The sequence below is a fragment of the Schistocerca serialis genome, chromosome 8 (genome assembly GCF_023864345.2).
Source record: "Schistocerca serialis cubense isolate TAMUIC-IGC-003099 chromosome 8, iqSchSeri2.2, whole genome shotgun sequence".
NCBI lineage: Eukaryota > Metazoa > Arthropoda > Insecta > Orthoptera > Acrididae > Schistocerca > Schistocerca serialis.
Genome location: NC_064645.1, coordinates 51,345,787 through 51,360,261, shown reverse-complemented (window position 1 = coordinate 51,360,261; position 14,475 = coordinate 51,345,787). Strand labels below are relative to the sequence as shown.

The window sequence follows — 14,475 nt, the reverse complement described above, 5'->3', positions numbered from 1 at the left end:
CGTACTGCATCAATAATTTCTTCATCATCCGCGTAGTGCCTCCCACGGATTGCGTCCTTCATTGGGCCAAACATATGGAAATCCGACGGTGCGAGATCGGGGCTGTAGGGTGCATGAGGAAGAACAGTCCATCGAAGTTTTGTGAGCTCCTCTCGGGTGCGAAGACTTGTGTGAGGTCTTGCGTTGTCATGAAGAAGGAGAAGTTCGTTCAGATTTTTGTGCCTACGAACACGCTGAAGTCGTTTCTTCAATTTCTGAAGAGTAGCACAATACACTTCAGAGTTAATCGTTTGACCATGGGGAAGGACATCGAACAGAATAACCCCTTCAGCGTCCCAGAAGACTGTAACCATGACTTTACCGGCTGAGGGTATGGCTTTAAACTTTTTCTTGGTAGGGGAGTGGGTGTGGCGCCACTCCATTGATTGCCGTTTTGTTTCAGGTTCGAAGTGATGAAACCATGTTTCATCGCCTGTAACAATCTTTGACAAAAAATTGTCACCCTCAGCCACATGACGAGCAAGCAATTCCGCACAGATGGTTCTCCTTTGCTCTTTATGGTGTTCGGTTAGACAACGAGGGACTCAGCGGGAACAAACCTTTGAATATCCCAACTGGTGAACAATTGTGACAGCACTACCAACAGAGATGTCAAGTTGAGCACTGAGTTGTTTGATGGTGATCCGTCAATCATCTCGAACGAGTGTGTTCGCACGCTCCGCCATTGCAGGAGTCACAGTTGTGCACGGCCGGCCCGCACGCGGGAGATCAGACAGTCTTGCCACACGCTTTGCCCAACGACTCACCGTGCTTTTGTCCACTGCCAGGTCACCGTAGACATTCTGCAAGCGCCTATGAATATCTGAGATGCCCTGGATTTCCGCCAAAAGAAACTCGATCACTGCCCGTTGTTTGCAACGCACATCCGTTACAGACGCCATTTTAACAGCTCCGTACAGCGCTGCCACCTGTCGGAAGTCAATGAAACTATACGAGACGAAGCGGAAATGTTTGAAAATATTCCACAAGAAATTTCCGGTTTTTTCAACCAAAATTGGCCGAGAAAAAAAATGTGTTGCATTACTTATTGAACTGCCCTCGTATTAACAGACTGATTCACGAGATTAGAATCCAATAATACAGCAGCCTTTGGTTCGAAGACCCAAATGTAAATATAAAGTGCTACTCAGGGAATGTAAGATTCCGTTGTAAAACTGTCACGGGTTCGACAAATATTACTCGTGTTACAGACGCTAGCCTACAGCGATTGTGAGTCCGCCAACTGTAGAACTCTGTTGTGACGGGTCTCGACGGCCCGAAGGAGACACATCCGTCTAGCAGCACTGCACGTACCAGGCAGTGCTGTAAGATCAGCAGCTGAATTTCAGTTTGCGACAAAGTCGAAATCGAGTTAGTGCAACTTATGGAATTTTCTGTGGAAAACCATTTATGACTGGCTTGTCTCTTACAGAGATGTAAGACTTCGGAAAATATCCTACTGAATCATAGCTGAAAAATTATACGGTTACTAGTGAGGGTACGAACGTCTGGCTACAGAGCGATTGCTGCCGTTGACATTTGCTATCAAGGATAGCGGAAGTTTTTTAGATGCTGCTGTGTAATGCAAGTCTCGACCACAGTAGCATACACTCGTCTGGTCAGTCATATTAGCGCCAATAAAAAGCATAACTTCCTATGTACTTATATACAAATAAGTTCAAGTAGGCAAACCTCTTAGTGGAGCAGAGCACTTCTGCGTGTTACGCAAGAGTCAGTGAATGTGAAACCAGCAGCTGGGAATAATTGACGCCAGGAATACCACCAAACGGTAGAGGACGGATAATGCAATCACAACAGTTACAACACTTTAACGATTGTTGCCTAGAAGATGGTTATTATATCCCATCTAACACGGATGTTTGAAATGGTATAATTGCTATATCTAGTACGTTCGCTTGATAACGGTACTTTGGTATGATCTATTGGAACAACTGAGTAGGTTATATTCGGCCTCATAAACATTCCATCTGTGTAAACAAATGATCGTCTCACCTAAAGAACGTAGTCATCTCTCTTCCAACATTGCTCACACAATGAGAGCACAGTTCGATGAAATTTCGTGGGGTTTGCTCTCTTACGACACTCCTTCGAACATTGAAACAAAGGATTGACAGTCCATACTATCAATTAAACTTGATAAGAAGTACAGTGGCCCAGGTTATGAGAAAGTATTTCTGTCTCTCATTGAGGCGAATGATAGGTTTCCCACGTGTCTCCATGCAGGTTCTGCTAGAGATACTATGCCCACATTAGTTTTCAACACCATAATACTTAGGTTTTGGAACCAAAAAGATAATTAACAGGTTATTACCATGTCCTTAATGGGTGTTAGTCTATAAAGTGGAATTACTTTGTTTTCTACAGATACAGGCTGCTTTAGAATTAAGCTCGTTACAGCTAGGGCAATAGTGAGGATTCTACTCTGTTCCAGACTGAGAAACAAGTTTGAGATAAAGCGTACAAATTATGATTTGATGTATTAAAAAATTACTTTGACATAGCTGTCGCGGATTGACAAAAAATTTACTCATAGTAGGAGGTTAACAGAGCAGCGTGTGATAGATACACAATGTGATCAGAAGTATCCCAACATCTGGCTGAAAATGACTTACAAGTTCATGGCGCCCTCCATCGGTAATGCTGCAATTCAGTGTGGTGTTGGCCAATCCTTAGCCTTGATGACAGCTTCCACTCTCGCAGGCATATGTTCAATCACGTGCCGGAAGATTTCTTGGGGAATGGCAGCCCAATCTTAATGGAGTGTTGCACTGAGGAGAGGTTTCGATGTCTTTGGGTGAGGGCTGACACGAAGTCGGCGTTCCAAAACATCCCAAAGGGGTCCTATGGGATTCAGGTCAGGACTCTGTGCAGGCTAGTCCATTTCAGTGATGTTATTGTCGTGTAACCACACCGCGTTAGGCCGTGCATTATGAACAGGTGCTTGATCGTGTTGAAAGATGCAATCGCCATTCTCGAATTGATGTTCAACAGTGGGAAGCAAGAAGGTGCTTAAAACATCAATGTAGAACTGTGCTGTGATAGTGCCAAGCAGAACAACAAGGGGTGCAAGCCCTCTCCATGAGAAAACCGACCACACCCTAACACCTCCGCCTCCGAATTTTATGGTGGCAGATGACGTTCACCGGACATTCGCCATTCCCACACCCTGCCATCGGATGGCCACATTGTGTACCGAGATTCTTCACTCCACACAACGTTTTTCCATTGTTAAATCGTCCAATGTTTACTCTCCTTACACCAAGCGAAGTGTCGTTTGGCATTTACCGGCGTGATGTATGGCTTATGTGCAGCCGCTCGACCATGAAATCCATGTTTTCTCACCTCCCGCCTGTCAGAGTAATAGCATTGGATCCAGATGGAGTTTGGTATTCCTGTGTGATGGTGTGGATAGTGTCAGCCTATTACACATTACGACCCTCTTCAACTGTCGGCGGTTTCTGTCAAACAGACGAGGCCAGCCTGTACCCTTTACTGCTGTACGTGTCCCTTCACGTTTTCACTTCCCTGTCGCACCGGAAACAGTGGACCTAGGAATGTTTAGGGGTGTGGAAATGTCTCGTATAGACGTATGACACAAGTGACACCCAATCACCTGATCAAGTTCGAAATACGCGTGTTCTGCGGAGCGCCCCATTCTACTCTCTCACGATGTCTGGTGGCTACTGAGGTCGCTGACATGGAGTGCCTGGCAGTAGGTGGCAGCACAATACACCTAATATGGAAAACGTATGTTTTTGGGGGTGTCAGGATACTTCTGATCACACAGTGTAGGTATATTTCTCTCTGTAGCACAGGCTAATTACTCAAATATGTACCCATTCCCGAACATTTAAAGCGTCTTGCCATTAATTGTTCAACTTTCAAAACTTATGTTGATCTCGTTCTTCTTCTTTGGTTTTTAACTTTCAGGTTGGTTATCGGCAGCTTGCCAAGCATTGCTGTTTCCGGCTTTTTTTCTTGACTGCAGTATAGGTGGTGGAACTTGCGTCGTCCATGATACGGTTGATGTGTACTAGACTAGGTTTGTCTCTTGTGTTCTTCCTTTCTGCTGTCCTTTCAGCAACACCTTTAATGACACCATAATATCTCAGTATATGGCTGACACATGTGGCGTTCAATAAGCTTTAGGAGACATAGTTGCACGTTATCTACCCTGCAGTGCTTCAGTTCGCTTAATACGTTATTTTCACAGAAAATCTTGAGACTGCTGCGATAGAACCACATCTCGAAGGCTATCAGCTTTTTTTTCCCGCCTCCTCGATTGTCCGTATTTCACATCTGTACAGAGGCACACTACACACAATATCTTCATGAGGTCTTTCCCCAGGTATTGGGCTATGAAACGAGATGTGTAAGGTTCCTGCTCTTGTTAAAAGCAGCTGTTGCCTGCTTTATTTGGCTTGCAATATCCTTCCTTGATCCATCTGAGGGTGGTTTTACTCCATAGGAAGCAAAAGGATTCTACGATCTCCAGTCCCTCATTGTTAAGTGAGCAGTGGGGGACGGTATTTTCTTTACTCATCAAGATTTTTGTCTTAACTTTATTAATTTGCATGTTAGGAAGAAATGGGGCTGACTTTCATCTGCATCTCGCTTCTGTAGTTCCGCACATTCACTTAACACTGTAGTATCATCAGAAAATCTCAACATGTCTGTTATCTTACCTTCAATTTTAATTCCTACTACAAGTCCTAGTGTGTCCCTAAATTCATCTAGAGTTCTCCGAATGTATCCGCTGAATAAGATAGCAGAAAGTGAACAGCCCGGTCGTACACTTAATTTAACAGTGGTTTGCTCTTGATGTTATCCGCTTCTTATCACAGCCACCTTTTCTCTGTAAAGTTACTGCAGTACTTCATTGTTCTGATACATTACGCCATTCCCTCTCTCAGCATCTCAAAAATCTATCGCTAGACTACACCGTCTAATACTTTCTATTTGTCGACGTAGGCAATATACAGTGTCCTGTGAGGTATGATCAATATTCAGAGATGCGACAGGAACGGTCATTCGAAGCAAAAGAGGCCAGTAAACATGAACTCTAAGACTCGTAGCTTAAGATCTGTAAGCACATGTTTTGTGGAAGAGATGTGTTTCACAACAGTGAAGCAGCACAAGTGCCCAAAGTCTGAAAGTGAGCACTTTACAGCCCATATTTACAGGAAATATTTTTCGTGATTTGGGCCATACTTACGCCCCTCAAAATATAGAAGGTCAAGACGAGATTTTGTTACACTATCGAAGAAGAAGTGCTCATTGCTGTATTTTAGAGCCCATGTTTAGTAGACGGTTAAGCTTCGAATGATCGTTCCTGTCATACAGCTGAATACTGACCATTCCTCCTACGACACTCTGCTGCATTCTTGGCTCTTGCTTAGTCTTGTCTCAGGTATTACCCGTAACCCGAGTACTGCTTCTCGTGTGCCTACAGCTCCTCTAAAGCCAAATTGATCTTCCGTATCTTGTACACCAATCCTTTCTTCAGTCCGCGTTACAATGACAGAGGTCAAGATCTGGGTGGCGTGTGTTATTAAATTGAGGGTGCAAAATTGTTCACATTCGTTTGCAGATACTTTCTTTTGTGTTGGCGCTGTAACTATTCTTCGAAGTCTGTTCGGTGTTCCCTGGTTTCGTATGTAATTTGAATGAAATGGAACAGTTCTTAATGTAGCCTTGACAAGTTCTGCTGGTTTATCACCATCTTCAGCGGCTTTCCTATGTTTTAGCTGCTTGACTACGAGATAAAATTGATCACGCGAGGAACAAACTCCCGCCTCTTGCGGATTACTTGCCTCGGCGTTCTCCAGTTCCTTATCTTCACTATTTCTTGCATACTGCTTTTCAAGGCATTATTTCCACCATTCTAATACATTTTTATGATCATAGAACAAGAACCAGATGAGGGCGTAGCAGGTAGCTTGAAGTACATTAAATATAATCCACTTATTGAGACAGATATAACACGTTCACGTAGTGGCAGAGTGAAAATATCCCGACGTTACACCAAACATCGTGTACAACATAAAACAAAAAAAAAACAAAAAATAGAATAGACGTGTTATTAAATGCCATGACAATAACAGTCTAGAATAATCAAGTACAGAAGATTAGGAAAAGAAAGTGTGCTGAATGTTGGAAGGGTAATGAAGCTATTGAATGTGGAGTTATAGGAACTGCTGTTTTATTACTTACAGTGAGTTAATCACCGCTACCAGAATGCACCACGACAGAATATTTTTCGCGTGAGGGTATATCCTTGGAGTCTAGGCCCCTCTTCTTCAATGAATAACATCAATACGGCCATTTAACCTTGGTAAGTAAGGGCCAAGCAACCGTTAGAAAATGTTCACGTGGTGGTGTTGTTGATGACGCGGTTTCCCGTTTGAAGTATGATGAGATGCAGGTTCCCACGGTAGTCTATCCTGTGAGAGGCTCTTTGCTTCTCCATAAGAGCAGCAGCCGACATTCATTTCGATCTGCTTACTGTGTTGAAGTCTTTCTCTACTTGTACAAATCTTACAACCCTTCCACCTTCTCTCCCCACTCACCCTCTCGCATCACCCTGCTAACAAAAAATGGTTCAAATGGCTCTGAGCACTATGGGACTTAACTTCTGAGGTCATCAGTCCCCTAGAACTTAGAACTACTTAAACCTAACTAACCTAAGGACACCACACACATCCATGCCCGAGGCAGGATTCGAACCTGCGACCGTAGCGGTCGCGCGGTTCCAGACTGTAGCGCCTAGAACCGTTCGGCCATTCCAGCCGGCCCCTGTTAACAACATAAGATCCTATGTAGCCGCACCATGCATACTAGAAACTGATCCCAGCTATCAGCGAATTGCGTGATAAAAGACTTTTTCCTCCATGTCATTTCATTTCCTCCTCTTAAGTTACACGCTGTACCCAGTTTATCTTCAGTACTCTCCTGGAGAAATATATCAAAACTATATATTCCATTCTTTCTGAACTGTCTATCTTCATGCGTTCCACTCATGTACATGGCTACACTATACACAAATACCTCGAGAAGACTACCTAGAACTGAAATTTATATTACAGGTTAACTAATTTCTGCTTTTCAGAAACGTCTTTCTTTTTATTAACGTCCTGATGTTTACATGTCCTCTACTTTTCTAATAATCTGTTACTTTTGCCCAAACAATAAAGCTCAGTTTACTTCTGTCAGTGTCATTTGTTAATATTTTTCCACCTTCAACTCCTATTCAATTCTACCGCATTTTACTATCTTCCTTTTACTTTTGCTAGTATTCATTGAAAATTTCTTTTCAAAAAATTACTCATTTTGTTCATCTGATAATCAAAGGAAATTGGTGTTTCTTACAGAACTGTAATGCCATGAACTCAACTTAAAGTTTTATTTTTTCTCCCTGAGCTTCAATCCCAATACCTAATTTTTGTCTACTTTCCATACTGCTTGCTGAATTACGAGGCTACAAACGTATCTCACTCCCGTCCTAGCTGCTGTATGCCTGCGAGATCCTGAGACGTTTATAATTGCTCTTTGTTTTATGCACATGTTTTGGACCATATGACTCCCTGTATTTTATCCCTGTGACCCTCAGAAATGGAATTCCTACCGATTTACTTTTGCCTTGCAGCAGTCTGTCTTTAGAATCCTAAGGTCCGAAATAACTTAACTAGTCCCCATACTTCCGCGAAACCTCCGCTACCAATGTCTTCATTAATTCGTATTAGATTTTTCGTGTCTATTCCGTTAACTTTAAAACTTGTGAGCATTTGGCCTGTCTGGGAATGGGATTATTATATTTTTTTGAAAGTCTGAGTGTATTCGCCTGCTTAGGATGTCTTACATATCACGTGGAACACCTTTCTCAGGTTCCCTACCAGTGATCTGAACAATTTTGAAACACTGTAGTGTACGCCAAGAGTCTTTCTTCGAATTGGTTCTTTACTGCTGTGTGAAACTCTTTTTAGTGTACCATATTTCACTTCTAATCTTCATCCACTTCCTTTTTTAAGTTGGTTTACTTTGTAGGACCCACTCATACTTTAAATCCAGCTTTCAGACCTCCGTCCTTTCGTTCGTAACGGCTTGCCAGGTAAGCGTTTGATATTTATGCATGTGAATCTCTCTCCCCTAACAGTTTCCATAATTTTCCCATACATGATATCTAACTTTCCGACTGTTACACACGCTTCTATAGTTTCGCATTTCTTCTGCAACCTGCCTTGCTTTCCCGTTTCTAGATTACTGCAAAACTTATTTTTACGTGTGTGTATTCACGTTTGAGGCTTCATTTCCTGTTTTTCTTTTTTAATTTTCTTCTTTAAACAGTTAAAAGCAGCAGCTGGTGAATTAGGCAAGAATTCTTTTGGAAATAATATTTTTGCCCATTTGATTCTCTTCTGCCCTCTCTATTTCATGTGTTCAAGTTTTCCATTCGTCTTGTAATGCAATGCTTCCCAATTCTCAGTGGGTTTTGGACTTACCTCGGACTAGTTTTCCAGATTTCAATATTTCTGCAGCTTCTTTAATTTCAATTAGCCGTTTATATTCAACAAAGTATGGATATAGGCCATAACTGCTCCTGTAAAGAAAAACGAGTTTAAAATCTGGTTTTCAAATCTCTGTCTTGTTAATGCACAATCTGAGAGGCTTTGAAAAGATAGGGAATAAGAGCAAATGGGGAATTCTGTGTCATTTGCGAATCCCCAAACCACATAACGCTTGTAACTGACACAGTTCTTCGTCGGGTGGTAGTATCATTTTCTGAGTCTATACTAGCACTACTGGATCGGAAAGACCGACATACGTAAAATTTGTATTCCGTACTTCAGTTGACGTATACAGGTCAACTGAAGTATCGGGTACTGGTGCTAGCTAGACGAAAACAGCGACATGTGTAACATTGATGAGATTTACCGATATTGGTCAGTTGAAGTACAGAATACACATGTTATAATTGTCGTTATTTCCCATTCGCTAATACTAATTAGTATCATATTCTTCAGTTGACCTATATAGCTCAACCGAAGAATGGGTTACAATTTTGACAGCTATTGGTTTTCTTGACGTCGATAGCAAAACTATGATAAATTTCAGTCGATGCAATTAGTATCGAAACCAAAAAAAATTGTATCCCATACTTCATTTGACCTACATCGGTCAACAGGTAGCCAATTTTACGTACGTAGATTTCCTCGTTTTCATTAGAAGTAGTATCTTTTTCTTCAGTTGACCTATGTGGTCATCTGAAGTATGGGACGCAAGTATCATGTATGTAGATCTTTCGTCCTTCGCTAGTAATACTATCTACGTAAGAACAGAATGTTAGTAGTAGCGGAGACGAAAGAAACAACACCTTTAAAATTTGTATCCTCTACTTCACTTGACCTATACAGTTCAACTGAAGAATAGGATAGCAATGCTAACGAAAACGAAGAAATCAACGTACGTTAAATTCGTATCCCTTACTGCAATTAACCTTTACATACAGGGTATTACAAAACGGTACGGCCAAACTTTCAGGAAACATTCCTCACACACAAATAAAGAAAAGATGTTATGTGGACATGTGTCCGGAAACGCTTAATTTCCATGTTAGAGCTTATTTTAGTTTCGTCACCTACGCTTGCACCTACGCTCAATGGAGCACGTTATCATGATTTCATACGGGATACTCTACCTGTGCTGCTAGGACATGTGCCTTTACAAGTACGACACAACATGTGGTTCACGCACGATGGAGCTCCTGCACATTTCAGTCGAAGTGTTCGTACGCTTCTAAACAACAGATTCGGTGACCGGTGGATTGGTAGAGGCGGACCAATTCCATAGCCTCCACGCTCTCTTGACCTCAACCCTCTTGACTTTCATTTATGGGGGCATTTGAAAGCTCTTGTCTACGCAACCCCGGTACCAATTGTAGAGACTCTTCGTGCTCGTATTGCGGACGGCTGTGATACAATACGCCATTCTCCAGGGCTGCATCAGCGCATCAGGGATTCCATGTGACGGAGGGTGAATGCATGTATCCTCGCTAACGGAGGACATTTTGAACATTTACTGCAACAAAGTGTTTGAAGTCACGCTGGTAGGTTCTGTTGCTGTGTGTTTCCATTCCATGATTAATGTGATTTGAAGAGAAGTAATAAAATGAGCTCTAACATGGAAAGTAAGCGTTACCGGACACATGTCCACATAACATATTTTCTTTCTTTGTGTGTGAGGAATGTTTCCTGAAAGTTTGGCCGTACCTTTTTGTAGCACCCTGTATAGACTGAATTTCGAGATACAACTCATATATACTAAGCTATTCTGTGCTACCACTACTTCTATCCTTTTTTTCCTTTTTCTTACAGAAGTACCAGGACACAAACAAGCGATATCCTTAACATTATGGTCGAAATATTACTGGACGTTATATATGTGTACCACCTGTTTCTCGCTCCTGCATTCCTTGGTTTCTGAACACTTGTCTCAGCTGTGAAAATCTCTGTAGTATATCATCTCTGGAAAATTCTGACATAATTGGTCAGAGCGGACGGGTTGCATCCCGTTCTTCAGTTCCCTGAGACTTTTTAGTTACAGACATGCTGCCAGTATGAGAATCTTAGCGAAATAAGTGATAATGGAAGACTCTCTTTCCCATACCATACACTAAGTCATGAGCTTCTAATGCCTGTGCAGTAATATTACTCCAATATCTTACTTACTACCTGTTAAACATTATCACTACTATTCAAATTTTGAAGTTCTTTTGACTCTGAAGTAAAACAGTGCTCCATATAAACCTCTTGTGCACCGCAATGTCTGAAAATTCTTACCAATTATTATTATTTCATAATGTAAGTTCTAGTTTATAATCTTGTTTCTAGTTTAACCAAGCAACTAACACTATCTTGGTTGCCTAGGTGGACTGTGCCAAGATGGCTCAAGAGGAGGAGAGAGTAGCTGAGTATCTTGTGGATGCTGTCAAGATGGGTGAAGCTTGTGGAGAGATTGAGGAAGGGGAAGATGAGGGTCTCGTGTATGGTGCTGAGATTGGTGCAGCATGTAGAGATGAGGAGAAAGAGGCAGCTAAGGTCCTCGTGAATCCTACCAAGATGGAACAAGCCCATCAAGACTTAGAGCAGGAGGCAGCTGAAAGTCCCAATGGTGCTGCCAAGATGGGCGAAGCATGTAGTGACACCGAGGAATGGGCAAATGATGGTGTCATGGACGTTTCTGATATTGACCCAGCATGTGGAGATGAGGAGGAAGAGGCAGCTAAGGTCCTCGTGAATCCTACCAAGATGGAACAAGCCCATCAAGACTTAGAGCAGGAGGCAGCTGAAAGTCCCAATGGTGCTGCCAAGATGGGCGAAGCATGTAGTGACACTGAGGAATGGGCAAATGATGGTGTCGTGGACGTTTCTGATATTGACCCAGCATGTGGAGATGAGGAGGAAGAGGCAGCTAAGGTCCTCGTGAATCCTACCAAGATGGAACAAGCCCATCAAGACTTAGAGCAGGAGGCAGCTGAAAGTCCCAATGGTGCTGCCAAGATGGGCGAAGCATGTAGTGACACCGAGGAATGGGCAAATGATGGTGTCATGGACATTTCTGATATTGACCCAGCATGTGGAGATGAGGAGGAAGAGGCAGCTAAGGTCCTCGTTAATCCTACCAAGATGGAACAAGCCCATCAAGACTTAGAGCAGGAGGCAGCTGAAAGTCCCAATGGTGCTGCCAAGATGGGCGAAGCATGTAGTGACACTGAGGAATGGGCAAATGATGGTGTCGTGGACGTTTCTGATATTGACCCAGCATGTGGAGATGAGGAGGAAGAGGCAGCTAAGGTCCTCGTGAATCCTACCAAGATGGAACAAGCCCATCAAGACTTAGAGCAGGAGGCAGCTGAAAGTCCCAATGGTGCTGCCAAGATGGGCGAAGCATGTAGTGACACCGAGGAATGGGCAAATGATAGTGTCATGGACGTTTCTGATATTGACCCAGCATGTGGAGATGAGGAGGAAGAGGCAGCTAAGGTCCTCGTGAATCCTACCAAGATGGAACAAGCCCATCAAGACTTAGAGCAGGAGGCAGCTGAAAGTCCCAATGGTGCTGCCAAGATGGGCGAAGCATGTAGTGACACTGAGGAATGGGCAAATGATGGTGTCGTAGACGTTTCTGATATTGACCCAGCATGTGGAGATGAGGAGGAAGAGGCAGCTAAGGTCCTCGTGAATCCTACCAAGATGGAACAAGCCCATCAAGACTTAGAGCAGGAGGCAGCTGAAAGTCCCAATGGTGCTGCCAAGATGGGCGAAGCATGTAGTGACACCGAGGAATGGGCAAATGATGGTGTCGTGGACGTTTCTGATATTGACCCAGCATGTGGAGGTGAGGAGGAAGAGGCAGCTAAGGTCCTCGTGAATCCTACCAAGATGGAACAAGCCCATCAAGACTTAGAGCAGGAGGCAGCTGAAAGTCCCAATGGTGCTGCCAAGATGGGCGAAGCATGTAGTGACACCGAGGAATGGGCAAATGATAGTGTCATGGACGTTTCTGATATTGACCCAGCATGTGGAGGTGAGGAGGAAGAGGCAGCTAAGGTCCTCGTGAATCCTACCAAGATGGAACAAGCCCATCAAGACTTAGAGCAGGAGGCAGCTGAAAGTCCCAATGGTGCTGCCAAGATGGGCGAAGCATGTAGTGACACCGAGGAATGGGCAAATGATGGTGTCGTGGACGTTTCTGATATTGACCCAGCATGTGGAGGTGAGGAGGAAGAGGCAGCTGAAAGTGTAGTGAATGCTGCTAGGATGGAACAAGCCCATCAAGATTTAGAGGAGGAGGCAGCTGAAAGTCACATGGGTGCTGCCAAGATGGAGGAAGTCCATGTAGAAGTGGTGGAGGGGGCAGCTGAGAGACCCTGTAGCCAACCCTCGGGTGCTGCTTGCACCCACTGAAAAAATGTTCGTTTGTTCGTAAAGTCCTTGTTTGTGTTCGATTTTGTTCTATTTGTTTTTGGTTTTTTTTGTCGTTCAGAGTTTACTTTTTTGCTGTGTTCATTTAATGTTGTTTGTGTTAATTCATTTTTCAATTTTCATGAACAATCCTTGGTTTACTTAAAACAAAAAATAAATTTTACGTATTTCACCAACTGTTCTCTTGTTTTTTAGTGTACATCTGCAACAATAATAGTTGCCGAATTGAAAGTACGTTTCATTTTCAGTTTATTCTATAGGTGACTCTATAGGTGATTCTATAGGTCGTTACAATGAAATCAACAATAGACTAAACCCAGGGCTCAGGCTAAGGCATTTATGAAGCTCATTTCAGTGACATTGAAAGGTCTGTGATATATACAAGATAATAGTTATCAGTAAGTGCTACATTAACTTCTGTATTGCAAACATCATGTAATGCCTATTTACGTAGTATGGTTCTATAGTTGTTAGAGAGGGTTAGGTAACCAGCCGCAATATCGTTGGTCCGATGTGTCAAATGACTCTGGGTAGGTTCATGGCCTGGACAATTGTCCGCACATGTGACCAATCTCTGTGGGTGTATTTCATGGCTGCAACACATGTGGGAGTGCGTTGGATGAAAAATGCCGAAAGAATATGGCAGAGATTGCTATAATCTGTTGTCCCCTATGTAGCTAACTTGTTTTTCGTAGAAGCGTACATCCTTTAATCTGAGAGTTGACATATTTGCAACATTTTGTTTGTGATCCTCCCTGCTTGTTTAAAAATACTGTCATGACATGCCGGAATATACAAACTGTAGTCAAGCTGCCATAGTCTCATTATTTTCTGGTATGAATCTGCGCTAATCATACATGCGTAATAAATTGGGTTGTTTCAGTTTTCCTCTCGTTTTAACTCTGGAAAATCCCTAGAGAGGAGAAATAGAGTAGGAGTGGTGCTGTGGGAACAAGTCCAAATTATAGTACGTATCCTTCTCTGACCAGCTTCTCATCTGCGTAGCACGGTAATATCATACGCTGTAACGTGAAAGAAATGTATCGTATGCCACTCGGCTTAATTATGCCACTTATTCCTATCTTCAATGAGTATTCTTGCACTATGTGCTCATCAGTATTACGTCAAAGGACCCAGTTATTTACGGTTAATGGGCTACGAAAGTACGTGTGTGAGCAACAGAGATTTTTTCCATATGCTACACCAACATGTATTATTTGAAAGCAAGTATGTGGTGGGAAAACAAAGCATACAACTTTGTAAGTACATACAGTAGGTGCAGGGCGTGATGTAAAATCTCAATATGGTAAATAGTCTCATTATTATTTAATTTAGTGCAAGGGATATGGAAGGGAAGTGTCCTCAGTAACAAATTGGTCGGGCTTATAGCTGGGCCGTAATACAATCACTTTAAGAGTCTTAAGAAATCAATTGA

General features: G+C 42.7%; 1 protein-coding gene across 1 annotated transcript in view; it reads left to right on the top strand.

Moving 5' to 3' along the window:
* The window catches only part of LOC126416814 (midasin-like), a 118,616-nt gene extending 105,594 nt beyond the window's left edge, over window positions 1–13,022 (top strand). Inside the window, exon 7 of the mRNA XM_050084697.1 lies at window positions 10,983–13,022. Coding sequence (XP_049940654.1) covers window positions 10,983–13,022 — 2,040 coding nt within the window. The remainder of the gene's footprint in view (window positions 1–10,982) is intronic.
* The last annotated feature ends 1,453 nt before the right edge of the window (window positions 13,023–14,475 follow it).